A 14,318-nucleotide genomic window follows, 5' to 3' on the forward strand; every position below is an offset into this window, starting at 1 on the left:
GTGTTTTATCTCACTACAGAGCTGGATTCACAGGTGCACTGTTAGGTACTGTATAATAAACTTCTCTGCTGCAGATTTCTAGTGCTTTCTTTTACACCAATGCTGGATTCACAGTTACTACACAGTTAAGTTCAGCTGTATAGTCAACATCTCTGCTTCAGCTTTCTAGTGTTTTCTCTTAGGCCAGTGCTTTATTCACAGCCACAACAAGTTCAATAGATTCATGTTGTCCTCCCAGTACATGGCCCCAGTAGTCAATACCCCAAGTCTCATGAGTTCTCCTCAATAAAGTTCTCACCGCTACACTGGTACTGCTGTATAATGTTTTCTATGCTCCTGCTAGCTCACCACACATGCTGCATTCACAGCTACACTGCTAAGTACTGCTTTATGATAAACCTCTATGTTGCAGCTTTCTAGTGTTTTCTCTTACACCAGTGCTGGATTCACAGCTTCAACCTCTTCAATAGATTGATGTTGCCCTTCCAGTACATGATGCCAGTAGTCATTACCCTAGCCCTCATGAGTTCTCCTCAACAATCTGATGCACTTAAGATGCCCATCAAAGGGCAGGTTCCCAATTTTGGCACAGGTGCTTGGTTGAGGGACATCTTGGAACTACTGCTTACCGCCCTGCTTCTATTCTTTTGATGTCCAGGTTGATGGACTTTATACATGATACCCAAGGGTTTAGAGGATGTTGGCATCCAAGGTTACAGATGTTGACAATGAATGAGTGGTATCTTCATCCCATAAGATCTGTTATTTTGTAGGATTGCTCTAGTTTTTTTATTTGGCTGTTTTTTTGCCGACATTGGCACTGATACCGTACACCCAGACGTCCAGCGGCCGGGTTACACGTACAGCAGCCCAGTCTATATTTAGTGAGCCGCTGCGCTCTCTATTGTGCCCGCAGGTGGTACCACAAACCATATGATCTCTGTGACCCTTTCTAATACAGAGACATTGAATGTGCTCTCCAGTTACCCTGTGAGAGGTTAAATATCAGGGTCCTGGAGAGTGCAGACGTCAAACTCCTCTCTCACAGTCCACTCATATGTAATGAGCTCTTCACTCAGCCGACGTCTGCGCAGCTCAGATCTGCTGTTCTTATACGCCAGGGAAGTGTTTACACATGGAGGTGCCCAGGACGCCGAAATATCCCAGCAGACGGCAATCTAAGAAAGTAGTCCCCTGGTACTGGTGCCAGTCTGTAGATGTAACCAAGTGTACAGCTGCTATAACCTGGGTATCTCTTGTATATAATTATATATGTACAGCCGGTATAACCTGGGCATCTCCTGTATATAATTATATATGTCCAGCTGGTATAACCTGGACATCTCCTGTATATAATTATATATGTACAGCTGGTATAACCTGGGCATCTCCTGTATATAATTACATATGTACAGCTGGTATAAGCTGGACATCTCCTGTATATAATTACATATGTACAGCTGCTATAACCTGGGCATCTCCTGTATATAATTATATATGTACAGCTGCTATAACCTGGGCATCTCCTGTATATAATTATATATGTACAGCTGGTATAACCTGGGCATCTCCTGTATATAATTATATATGTACAGCTGGTATAAGCTGGACATCTCCTGTATATAATTATATATGTACAGCTGGTATAACCTGGGCATCTCCTGTATATAATTATATATGTACAGCTGGTATAACCTGGGCATCTCCTGTATATAATTATATATGTACAGCTGGTATAACCTGGGCATCTCCTGTATATAATTATATATGTACAGCTGGTATAACCTGGGCATCTCCTGTATATAATTATATATGTACAGCTGGTATAACCTGGGCATCTCCTGTATATAATTATATATGTACAGCTGGTATAAGCTGGACATCTCCTGTATATAATTATATATGTACAGCTGCTATAACCTGGGCATCTCCTGTATATAATTATATATGTACAGCTGGTATAACCTGGACATCTCCTGTATATAATTATATATGTACAGCTGGTATAACCTGGGCATCTCCTGTATATAATTATATATGTACAGCTGGTATAAGCTGGACATCTCCTGTATATAATTATATATGTACAGCTGGTATAACCTGGGCATCTCCTGTATATAATTATATATGTACAGCTGGTATAACCTGGGCATCTCCTGTATATAATTATATATGTACAGCTGGTATAACCTGGGCATCTCCTGTATATAATTATATATGTACAGCTGGTATAAGCTGGACATCTCCTGTATATAATTATATATGTACAGCTGGTATAACCTGGACATCTCCTGTATATAATTATATATGCACAGCTGCTATAACCTGGGCATCTCCTGTATATAATTATATATGTACAGCTGGTATAACCTGGACATTCCTGTATATAATTATATATGTACAGCTGGTATAAGCTGATCATCTCCTGTATATAACTATATATGTACAGCTGGTATAACCCGGGCATCTCCTGTATATAATTATATATGCACAGCTGCTATAACCCGGGCATCTCCTGTATATAATTATATATGTACAGCTGGTATAACCTGGACATCTCCTGTATATAATTATATATGTACAGCTGGTATAAGCTGATCATCTCCTGTATATAACTATATATGTACAGCTGGTATAACCTGGGCATCTCCTGTATATAACTATATATGTACAGCTGCTATAACCTGGGCATCTCCTGTATATAATTATATATGTACAGCTGGTATAACCTGGGCATCTCCTGTATATAATTATATATGTACAGCTGGTATAAGCTGGACATCTCCTGTATATAATTATATATGTCCAGCTGGTATAACCTGGGCATCTCCTGTATATAATTATATATGTCCAGCTGGTATAACCTGGGCATCTCCTGTATATAATTATATATGCACGGCTGGTATAACCTGGGCATCTCCTGTATATAATTATATATGCACGGCCGGTATAACCTGGGCATCTCCTGTATATAATTATATATGTACAGCCGGTATAACCTGGGCATCCCCTGTATATAATTATATATGTACGGCAGGTATAACCTGGGCATCTTCTATATATAATTATATATGTACAGCTGGTATTACCTGGGCATCTCCTATATATAATTATATATGCACGGCCGGCATAAGCTGGGCATCTCCTGTATGTAATTATACATGTACAGCTGGTATTACCTGGGCATCTCCTGTATGTAATTCTACATGTACGGCCGGTATTACCTGGGCATCTCCTGTATGTAATTCTACATGTACGGCCGGTATTACCTGGGCATCTCCTGTATGTAATTCTACATGTACGGCCGGTATTACCTGGGCATCTCCTGTATGTAATTCTACATGTACGGCCGGTATAACCTGGGCATCTCCTGTATGTAATTCTACATGTACGGCCGGTATAACCTGGGCATCTGCTGTATATATTTATACATGTACAGTTGATACAGACCCGTGGCCAGTAATGCTCTTATCGTAGCGGAGCGCTTGCGGTCGGTCCTGCATAGATTACCGCAGTCCCGCCGGTCGCCCCCTCCTCTGGGGTAATGGCGCTTATCTTCTACACTGCATACGGGTTTCCAAACTGACAAAGAAAACCACAGGGTGAATGGCGAGATCTCGGGGGCAGGAGACAAAGGGAAGATGGTGAAAGGGGTGAAGGTTTAGGACCTTCTATGGCTACAGAGGACACGGTGGTCTCCAACTTGCGGCTCTCCAGCTGTTACAGTACTACAACCCCCAACATGATGGCAGCAGCAAAGCCTGTGTTATGATCCGTGTATTGTAGAGGGATAAGCTGTGGGAAGAAAAGAAAGCAATTATGGAGCGACGGAGGGGATTAATGGAAGATCACACAATGGGAAGATCGGCCAATAAACTGAAAACCCAGGCTAGAAAAAAGGGCTCGGCCGCCTGTAAAGTCAGGGAGGGGTGAGAGAGAAGAGAATGCGAGGAAATACTGCCACTGACACAGCGCGGCGTAAACTGCAGGAGGGTCCGGCCCCAATTCATCATTTGCCTTTTTTTTTTTTAACTGACCATTCCATTTTTTTTGCTTTCTTCATTGCCGTTTTTTGTGCCAAATGTATCAAAATGACCCAAACCCCCCTCATCCTCTTCACATGGATCCGCAGAGATTAACCCAATTTCCTCCAGGACAATTGCGCCAGATGTCGACAGGCACGGCTCTGCCATAAAACCAGATTATACGCCAATTACCGACCCGGGAATAGTCGGGGACACTGTTAAAGTAAGTACACCCCTGAGTTGATTATATGGCACCTAAAATAGGAAGCACCCAGAATGGATCTCAACACCCCTGAGAGCGCCCCCTAGTGTAATTCAATAAAATTAATGCATCTCAACCACGTCATTTTTTAAAGGGGATGTCTCGAATTATCCGAAAAAAGCCTAATGGCAGTAAATGTGATAAAATGAAAACATAACCACATCCATTGCTGAACCAGAGCCGTTTACAGACATAACTATGTATAATATGGAAGCCAGTGATTGGCTGCAGCGGTCATGTGGGTTAGATGGGTAACAGGCAGTGGTGAGGGGGGGAAGATTTTTACATTTTTATTTACTTTTTTCTTTTTTAAATCCCTTATTTTTTGCTTGCTGGTGAGATTCATGATTACTTCTTGGATAATTGCATCCAGTCAATATAATTCTGTCGCCTCCACACTGATACATTGTAGCAAACTGTCAGGACAGGATGCATTTAGCTCACAGAGGATTGTCCACACTGATACATTGTAGCAAACTCCGCACAGCAGCACATTTTACTTCCCTGGATTTTAATATCTGCTCCCTATACCGATACATTGTAGCAACCTGCATGTACTCATATATATATGATGCATGTAAGCGTAAAGATGGATGTCACTACTTCTGCAAGCAGAGGTTTTGGAAATTGTATTCATTAGAACAGATTATTTTTTTTTGCTTTCAGACTGCATCCATTATATTCTTGGAAGTCGGTGGAAACTTTAGGATGTCCGCAGGTGGCCCCCGAGCTGCACCTGTCCCTGTTTCGACCAATGACGGGTTCACTTTAATTTGCCGCGCTGCATTTTTCAGGAGCATTATCCACCCGGAGAATGCAGGCTGGCTGCCCGGATAATCCTCCTTCTGGGCATAGGTCTATGGAAACAATGCTGGAAGGTGCGATTATGTGCCAGTAACGGCTGCACCGGGCGCAGGAGGGGCATCGGGAATGCATCAGCCGGAGGATGTTTATAAATAAACACAAGACCTGGTATAAATAAAGGAAGCCATGGGGAAGTATTAGGGTTTTCCATTCAAAGCGGAGCACATAAGTGTAGCCCTGGAGGATGACTAAGGTGGGGGATGGGGGACGTGAGGCTGGCACACACTTGGTGCACAGACTTCTTCTTTAGTAGCTGCAGGCACTTTGCCAGGATCCAGATAAACAAGTTAGAAGGGGTGAAACATTAAAGGGACAGTCGGGGTAAAAATAAAAAATAATGGTTAAGACGTTCTCAAAATTTCTGAACAGGAGCTTTTAAGGTGTCTGATAGGTGCTGTAGTCCAAACAGAAAAATGATGATAATGTCTTACTCTACTCTACTTATTTTGCCCTCATCAGCATTTATCCCTTTTGTGGGCACCAGAACAGAGAGGTGCTGTAATGGGCACATGAGCAACCCCTAAATCTCCAAAATAGATGGCACAGATGTGAAAATTACTGCACTTCGTGTCCATTACATCGGACCCCCACCACACAGCTGCAGCATTTCATGGGTTGCTAATACTTTGCTTTTACTGATCTGCATCTACAGTCACTTTATATCCTTCTCCAGGACTTTCTTGCAGCGTGCAGCTTTCTTTTCTTTGTTTCTTTTTGTCTTGACCTTGACAGTTGTGACCCAGAACTTTATTTATGGACTTTCTGGACCTCGTGTCCTTGGCAGCTCTCAGCCGCTCTCATTGTTCCAGAGCATTGTTCCTATTGTGGGCATTGAGGCCACTAACTCCGTGATACATTTCTAGGCTGCGCCCCTCTGATAGTTCTGATTATCCTCTGCTTTATATATTGTGGGTACAGAGTGGAGGCCATAATAATACAGAATCACAGCGCCACCTGGTGGTAATTGTAGACATACAGGCTCTAAACACAGGCGCAAAGCAATTTACTACTTTAGAGCCTGCAACCTGTGGCGGCTATGAAACTACAACTCCCAGCCAATTCTCACAACCTGCAGCTATAGGCTACGTGCACACGATGCGTTTTTCATGCATTTATCCTGCGGAATTTCCGCAGCGGAAACGCATCAAAAACGCATGGTAATCCGCACCCCATGGTCCCCAACGGCATTCCGCAATGTCAATGCCCATGCTGCGGATTTTTCTGCAGCGTTTCTGCAGCGCTCATAAATCCGCAGCATGTTCATTAATTTTGCGGAAGCGCCGCCATTGACTTGCATTGAGACGCATAGAATGCGCGTCTGTACATTTGTACAAGCGGCTTCTATGCGTCTCTATGTGCGGATGGTACCCAGTTCTGGAGGAGAGGAGACTCTCATCCAGACCTGGGTACCATTGTACCTGTAAAAAAAGAATAAAATAACAACTAAAGTTTATATTCACCTTTCCGAAGGCTTCTCTCTGCTTGCCGGCATCGCTGAAGGACCTTCGGTGACGTCAGTCATGTGACCGCAGGCCCTTCACCGCTCTGTCTTGCGATATGCCGGCAGCCGGGAACCAGACAGGAACGAGCGCTGCAGCCACGCCGGGGCCTCGGGGGTGAGTATAGCTTTATTTTAAGCATTGTTTTACGGTCACACTGTATAAATCCATGCTGTTTGCTGTTTGCATGGATTTATATAGTGTGACCTAGTTGTCAAGCACTTTCCAAGTGATGCTATCGCCTGGAAAGCGCTTGTCAATCTGCATGCAGAAACGCATGTGAATCCGCATGTGGATCCGCATGTATTCTGCAGGAAAAACGCATGCACAATCTGCATGCGTTCTTTCTGCCAGGGAGATGCAGAAATGCTGCAGAAATTTTCTGCTTCATTTCTGCATCGTGGGCACATAGCCTTAGACACTGGATCCAAAATATAAGCCCTCTTCATATTTATCCAGTGAATGAAAAGATCCTGACCTTGTTCTGCTTACATAGAGGAGTAGATGGTTACAGTGTGTCAGTGAAGGAAAACTGACCTAAACACTGCAGCTCTAATCTTTTCTTGTTCTGTTGTTGTTCTTTTTCTCGTCCTTCTTCTCGCTCTTCTCCTTCTACTCGCTCTTCTCTTCTCCTTCTACTCACTCTTTTCCTTCTTCCTTCTCGCTCTTCTTCTTTTTTCTACTCGCTCTTCTTCTTTTTTCTACTCGCTCTTCTCCTTCTCCTTCTTTCTTCTACTCGCTCTCCTCCTTCTTTCTTCAGCTCGCTCTCCTCCTTCTTTCTTCTACTCGCTCTCCTCCTTCTTTCTTCTACTCGCTCTCCTCCTTCTTTCTTCAGCTCGCTCTCCTCCTTCTTTCTTCAGCTCGCTCTCATCCTTCTTTCTTCAACTCGCTCTCCTCCTTCTTTCTTCAACTCGCTCTCCTTCTTCTTCTACTCGCTCTCCTCCTTCTTTCTTCTACCCGCTCTCCTCCTTCTTTCTTCAACTCGCTCCCCTCCTTCTTCTTCTTTCTTCTACCCACTCTTCTCCGTCTTTCTTCTCGTTGTCCTTTTTTTTTACATTTTTTTTTATATAGAATGCAGGTTTGCTGATCCTACCTAATACACTGGAACAAAACGTCAACTATAAGAAGTGAGGTCAGACATGGATTCTAGGATCTGATTGTAAATCAGAATGTTTCTATTTATTGAGAGAGAGCAGATATGTTGAAGTTGGTGAGGAATTGCACATAGAATAAAAGTTACTTATTCATTATGCAATAAGTTATTTTGAACTTTTTTTGGGGGGATAAAAACGTCAAAACCACTTCAGGACTCTGTACACAACTGTCCTCAATAACACAAAACAAAAACATGACACTAAAAGTTGTGAGATGATTTGCAGAAATATTCGCTTATATCTAACTTTTTAACCCAAGTGCTGAGGAATAAGTTACAAGTTCCCGAGATCCGGACATGTAGAATATTCACCTAAATCAATCATTAACCTATTACATGCAGAACAGAGAAAATAATTTGTGAATAAATCACTTTACTACCTGGAGATGGTGACAGTCACAGAACGTTCTGCACAATCCAACTGTAATATCAACATCTGACCATCAGAGGGCAGCACAACTACACCAACAACTGCACTAGTGTTCAGCCCTATCATACCGGGTCAAGGACCATAAAGGGGGCAATGATTTCTGTGTTGAAAGTTTTGGAAAAAGTTTTTCAATTAAAAAAAAAAAAAAAGGAATGTAAAGTTTCTCTGCTGGTCTAGAGTAATGACCAGATTAATTTTGCATCCCCTGCTAGTCTAGGGTAGTAAACAGGTTAAATTTAAATTTTGTGCGTTTCTAGGGTAGTGAACAGGTTAATTGTACATTTCGCCCTGGTCTTGGAAAGTGAATGGAATATAACTTTTTTCCTAGGGGTGCTAGAAAATTTAGACCCTAGACCACTGCCCAGTTTGCCATCCCCTATAGCTATGTCTTGTGAGTGACCTCCTCTTCTTTAGCCCATCCCGCCCTAGACAGTCTCATGGCCGTATTGCACTGTGGGTATATCGCTGAATTCACTTTTCACCCCTTTTTATTCCTTTTGTTGGCTGTCAGAGTTTTGCAGGATATTCTCAGTGTGGACGGCGCACGTTACCAAGCACAATGTAACTTACCAAGCACAACCAGTCACATATATCATATGTAGATCTGAGGGGGACCAATAAAATAAGCACAGATACCGAGGCTGGCAGGACAGGTACCAGGAGAGGGGCTGAGAAGCCAAAAAATGTAGACACACGGCTAGTGACTAAATCTTCACACCCCAGGACTGAGCAACCTCCAGGATAGTCCTTGCTGACAGTGAGGGACCCAATGTAACAGGATGGGGGAGAAGGAGACACGTGAGCAGCCTCCTCTTCCCTGGGTCCTATGTCTGTGCATTGCAATCAGCTCCTAGTCCTCAACAGCCTCTAACCGCCCTTCATCCCCAAGGATGAGTTTTAGTCCCTGGAAATGTCCTTGTTTTTGCAGATTGGTGCAGATGCAATCTGTGAACTTTTCTGCATGAAATTTGCTCTTATTCCTCCATACTACAGATGGCGCTGTGCTTACAAGGTATATCTGCCCAGTTATACCACATATTGACTCTAGACCACCTACAGGACGGGAGGAGGAACTGCATGCACCAAAACAAATGCGGCAAGGAATAAGTACAAAGTCATCACTCACCATCCTCCTCCTCCACCTTCTTTCCTGCTCAGCCATTTCTTCAGCAGCCCTCGCCGCCTCTTTGGTGAAGCGCTTGGCGTGGAGCAGTTGGACCACGCTTCGTCCTCACTGGATGGAGTCACCTCTATGGTTGGGGGCTTTAAAGCTTTTCCTCTGACCGTTGTCCCCTCCGTCTCGCTCCCACCACATGACTCCGGAGACCATTTACCTTTCTTCAGCTTCAGGCGCCGTCGTCTGGCGCTTGGCGTGGAGGAACATGACCACAACTCTGGAGGCTTCAGCTGCCTGAAGGTTTCCATGGCCATTAAACCTCATGGATGGAGGTTGCAAACTCCTTGACCATTATGGCCCAGTTCTTTGTTGTTTTTTTTGTTAATTCCAGTGATTATTAAAACCTAAAAATGGTGAAGAAGGCTTAAAATATGAAAATTTCCTTCCCGACCTTAAAATTCAACCTCCATTGCCGTCCATTAATAAAGTCGTAACGGTGCAGTCGCTGGATCTGGAGAGCTGGAGATAAGGGAGGAGATCCAAACCAATTATTTTAAAACCTCTTGATTAACGTAAGTGCAAAATATCCCTTTAGATGAAAGCTCCTCACCATCCGGCGAAGCGGATTCTACAGAGGAGCAAAGTCCAGAGGTAATGCACCATGATAAAGCTGCAACTGGGAGAGAACACAGAAGGTCCTCCGCCTCCTAAGAACAGTCCCGAGGCTGGACAGTCTGACTCATTTTATAGATTGCACAATATCCACATTTCTAGGTAATCGCACGCCTTTACCAGCAGCTTCCTGACATTGAGATGATGGCCTTGTCTGATGGAAGAGGATTTATTGAGGTCTCGGAAGTTTTAAGAAAAGTTTGACAACTCTTTGAGCAATCGTCCTTCGGTGTTGTCACACTCTGGATAATGTTCTCCTCTTATCTGCAGGGCGACAAAAACAGAAACATTAATAGGAGGAGGGTGTTATGAGAATAATCAGAAGTGACACGGAGGGTAAAGGCCGGGACATAAAGGAGGAGAGGACATGTTAGTGACGTGAGGTCAGTAAGCTGCACCATAAGCCTCGTTTTGGAGAACTCCAAGAACATGGAGCTGCAGTAACAGACACAACCATGGCACAGGGGTGGTGCTGTTTTGGGGAAAAAAGCAATCATGTTTTGCCAATACTGGTAAATCCTTGTAAGACAAAAGTGATAAGAAAGCCGCCGTGCCGGTTATTTATAGGAAGCCGTTGCATTCACTTCTCCTCAAGATAGGAATGAATGAGAACAGAAACCAACCGCAGCGCGAGAAGACTGTGACTAACAGCCAAAAGTATTCACTTCGGATTCTACAGAAGGGGCCGGGGTTATATTGGCGGCCATATTACAGGTGACGAATCCTGCCCATAGATTATAGTGCACGATGGCGGCGCTGGACGGGAGGGATGGCGGCAATATATAAAGGCAGCAGCCGCTCCATGACTCCTGCATTAACGGTGGCAGCGGAAAAAAGGAATGGGAGACCCCCGAGAGAGAGAAGTGGTACTGTGCAGTGTATATATACATGACCGGGTACGGCCAGTATGGCTTTCTTACCGTATTTTCCTCGTTCCACCTTCTCCAACGCTACAACTTACACCCACAAATAAAAACACTTCAATACAGGATTCTTTGGATAAATTTGGCCACAGCGGCCATTTTATTAACAAACAAACATTAACATATTAGCAATAATAATAATAGCAGATAAATTAAGAGGGGAGGGTTCTTGGAGCTAATAGGTCTGGCTTTTATAACACGAAAGAAATCCAACCGCCATCTTACCCTCAGCCGTGCACCACCAGCTCGAGGGCACCATACTTCCACAATACGTGAAAGATTAATCACCTAAGAGCTCCCAGGGTAAAAACCCCGTCCAGAGCCCTGACCAAAAATTGCCAGACCACCCCCCATGTAACTTCAAATTGCCCGGAATTCTCGCAAATTCCTTGTATCAACAAATCCGTACCAACTCCAAGAACCCCACCCCCCAGGCTCGTGAGTGCCCCAACCCCAACAATGCCCTTTTCGATCCCATCCTGTATTGCCAAAGCCCAGAGATCAATTCCGATGGCATTCAAATGAACACCGTCCTCCATCCAAAAATTCCCCGTTCCGGACTCTAAATCTAAATGTCTAATACTTACACCTCCATTCCTGGATACAAAGGCCCCTACGGCCCTATTCAACTTCACCCTCGCTCTATTGATCCCCTTTAAAGATCTCGCCGCCCTCCACTTCTGTCTAGGCACGATGTCTGACCACACCGTCGGCAACCCTGGAAAAGTTATCCATAACCTCAAAAGATCGAACTGAATGTGGCGAATTAACTCCCTAACGGGCCTTGTTCCCAAATCGTTCCCATCTATGTGAACCACCAATATATCAGGTGCTTTATCCAACCAGGCCGCCTTGTGGAATTTGGACAAAAACCAACTCCACACCATCCCCCTAACACCCAGCCAGTGGACAACAATCTGCTCCCTACCAAAACCCAGTTGCCTACCGTCCGGCCTTATGTCGGCCCGCAGTGCCCCCTAATGCACGAACGAATGTCCGAAAATCCAGGCTAACAATGGAGCAGCACCTAAAATGATTAACAGAAAACATATTAACCAACTTGATGGACTACTTTTGCCATTGCCTTATCATAATTAATACCTCACATACGTAAGATAGCGGTCAGAATTCCACCTGCCGATGCCCTTTATCACCTCAGCACCCAAACCGCACCTATCTGCCTCTGACGCTGCGCCAACCCTAAATGAATGTGAGCCATATAATTCGGGGCTAAGCCCCAACTTGAGAATCCCTTTTTTTAAGTACTGCAGTAAACTGAAAACGGGACAAAAACATTCCGTCTTCATGGCATAGAAGCGGGCCAACTCTACCCGACCATACTTGCCTATATTCTTCCAAACATCTCCTTGGGCACATCATTGCCCTGTCCACCTTGCCCAACACCACACGCCTGCCTTTTCCAGCTTGATCCGTCTTAGTTTCTTACCCAAAAATCAATGCCCCCAACCCAATATCCCACATCCTCGGCCCGCAGTCCCCCCGCCCTGCTTTTACTTGGAGCCACCAATGCCCCAACTCGCAATGCGCCAAAGAAAGCTAACGAAAAAGCCAGCCTAAACAATGCCAACTCAAAACTAGAACTACAAATTGTCCTTAATACTGCACCCAAACCCTCTAACGTAGTAAACGACACTGGTCTCCGTTTGTCCGGCATGTGTCTGCCCCTCTTGAAACCCTTTAATGCCTGCCTGACTAAAAAGGATTTTGTAGCATTCCCTAGTCCCTGCAATTTAAAACCGAATGCCAGCCCAGCCATGAACTTACTAACCCTTGACCCGGACCACCCAATCTCTCACGCCTTACCAATCAGAAACAAAACCGCCAAACTTCTATCCTCGTCACTTACAATTGGCCCCCATTCAGCCAACCAAGTTTGCCATACTCGCCATGATGCCTCATAAGCAGACTAGGTATTACTCGTTATTAGTGTTGAGCGATACCTTCCGATATCAGGAAATATCGTATCGGATTGGATCGGGCCGATACCCAAAAAGTATCGGATATCGCCGATTCCGATACCGGAAACCAATGCAAGTCAATGGGACACAAATATCGGAATGAAAATAAACCCTTTCTTTCCTTGTAGGTTAATTCTACATGAAGTAAAACAACTAAGAATAATGTAGAATGACATGAAAAGCCGGCAATTCATCAGCGGCATACACCGGTACCCGACAATTTACAACAGAAAGAATAGAGCTTCACACATAGATTAGATAGATAGAAACATGTCAGTCACATATATATGAAGTACAGTGACAGTGTTGCTTACTGTACTTGTCATTTAGTGTAAAGGATTTATTAAAAAAAATATTAGTGTTTTCGTGCACCGTCTCTTTAAAAAAGCCGGCCGGCAATTCAGCAGCGGTACCCGACAATTTATAACAGAAAGAATAGAGCTTCACACATAGATTAGATAGATAGAAACATGTCAGTCACATATATATGAAGTACAGTGACAGTGTTGCTTACTGTACTTGTCATTTAGTGTAAAGGATTTATTTAAAAAAATAATAGTGTTTTCATGCACCGTCTCTTTAAAAAAGCCGGCCGGCAATTCAGCATCTGTACCCGACAATTTAGAACAGAAAGAATAGAGAATCACACATAGATTAGATAGATAGAAACATGTCAGTCACATATATATGAAGTACAGTGACAGTGTTGATTACTGTACTTGTCATTTAGTGTTAAAATAAAGGATTTATTTAAAAAAAAAATTGGCGTGGGGTTCCCCTTAATTTTAGGCTCTAGCGGAGGTTAAGCAGACAGCTGGGGCAAATGTTTGAAGCCTGGGAAGGGGGTAATACCCACGGAGCTTCCCAGGCTACTAATATCAGCCCCCAGCTGAATACCTAGCCTTTACTAGCTATTAAAATGGGGGAACCCCCCCAAAAAAATAACGTGGGGTCCCCCCTAATTTAATAGCTAGCACAGGCTAGGCAGACAGCTGGGGGCTGATATTAATAGCCCAGGAAGGGTGCCATGAATATTGGCCCCCTCCCAGGCTAGAAACACCAGCCGTCAGCCGCCCCAGAAATGGCGCATCCATAGGATGCGCCAATTCTGGCACTTAGCCTCGCTCTTCCACGCTGCCCTGGTGCGGTGGCAGGGGGTAATAGGGTTGGGGTTGATGTCAGCTTATAATGCCAGCTGACATCAAGCCCAGGTTAGTAATGGAGAGGCGTCTATAAGACACCCCCATTACTAACCCCATAGTCAAAGTTAAAAGAAAACACAAACACCCAGAATAAAGTCCTTTAATTGAAATAAAGACACAATTCTTTATTGTTCTAAATTAAACCATACTTACCATCACGCCCATTCCAGCTGAAGCCAACGATCTCCTGCA

General features: G+C 44.0%; 1 protein-coding gene across 4 annotated transcripts in view; it reads right to left on the bottom strand.

Moving 5' to 3' along the window:
- Nucleotides 1–14,318, bottom strand: part of GRAMD1A (GRAM domain containing 1A) — a 180,933-nt gene that overhangs the window by 66,369 nt on the left and 100,246 nt on the right. For all 4 annotated transcript variants that reach the window (XM_073655679.1, XM_073655677.1, XM_073655678.1 and 1 more), the window contains exon 2: nucleotides 9,360–10,286. In XM_073655679.1, coding sequence (XP_073511780.1) covers nucleotides 9,360–9,664 — 305 coding nt within the window. In that variant the 5' untranslated portion in view covers nucleotides 9,665–10,286. The remainder of the gene's footprint in view (nucleotides 1–9,359; nucleotides 10,287–14,318) is intronic.

This window comes from Phyllobates terribilis, unplaced genomic scaffold (assembly GCF_046119375.1).
Source record: "Phyllobates terribilis strain yellow unplaced genomic scaffold, ASM4611937v1 Scaffold_12__6_contigs__length_324123572, whole genome shotgun sequence".
NCBI classification, from domain to species: domain Eukaryota; kingdom Metazoa; phylum Chordata; class Amphibia; order Anura; family Dendrobatidae; genus Phyllobates; species Phyllobates terribilis.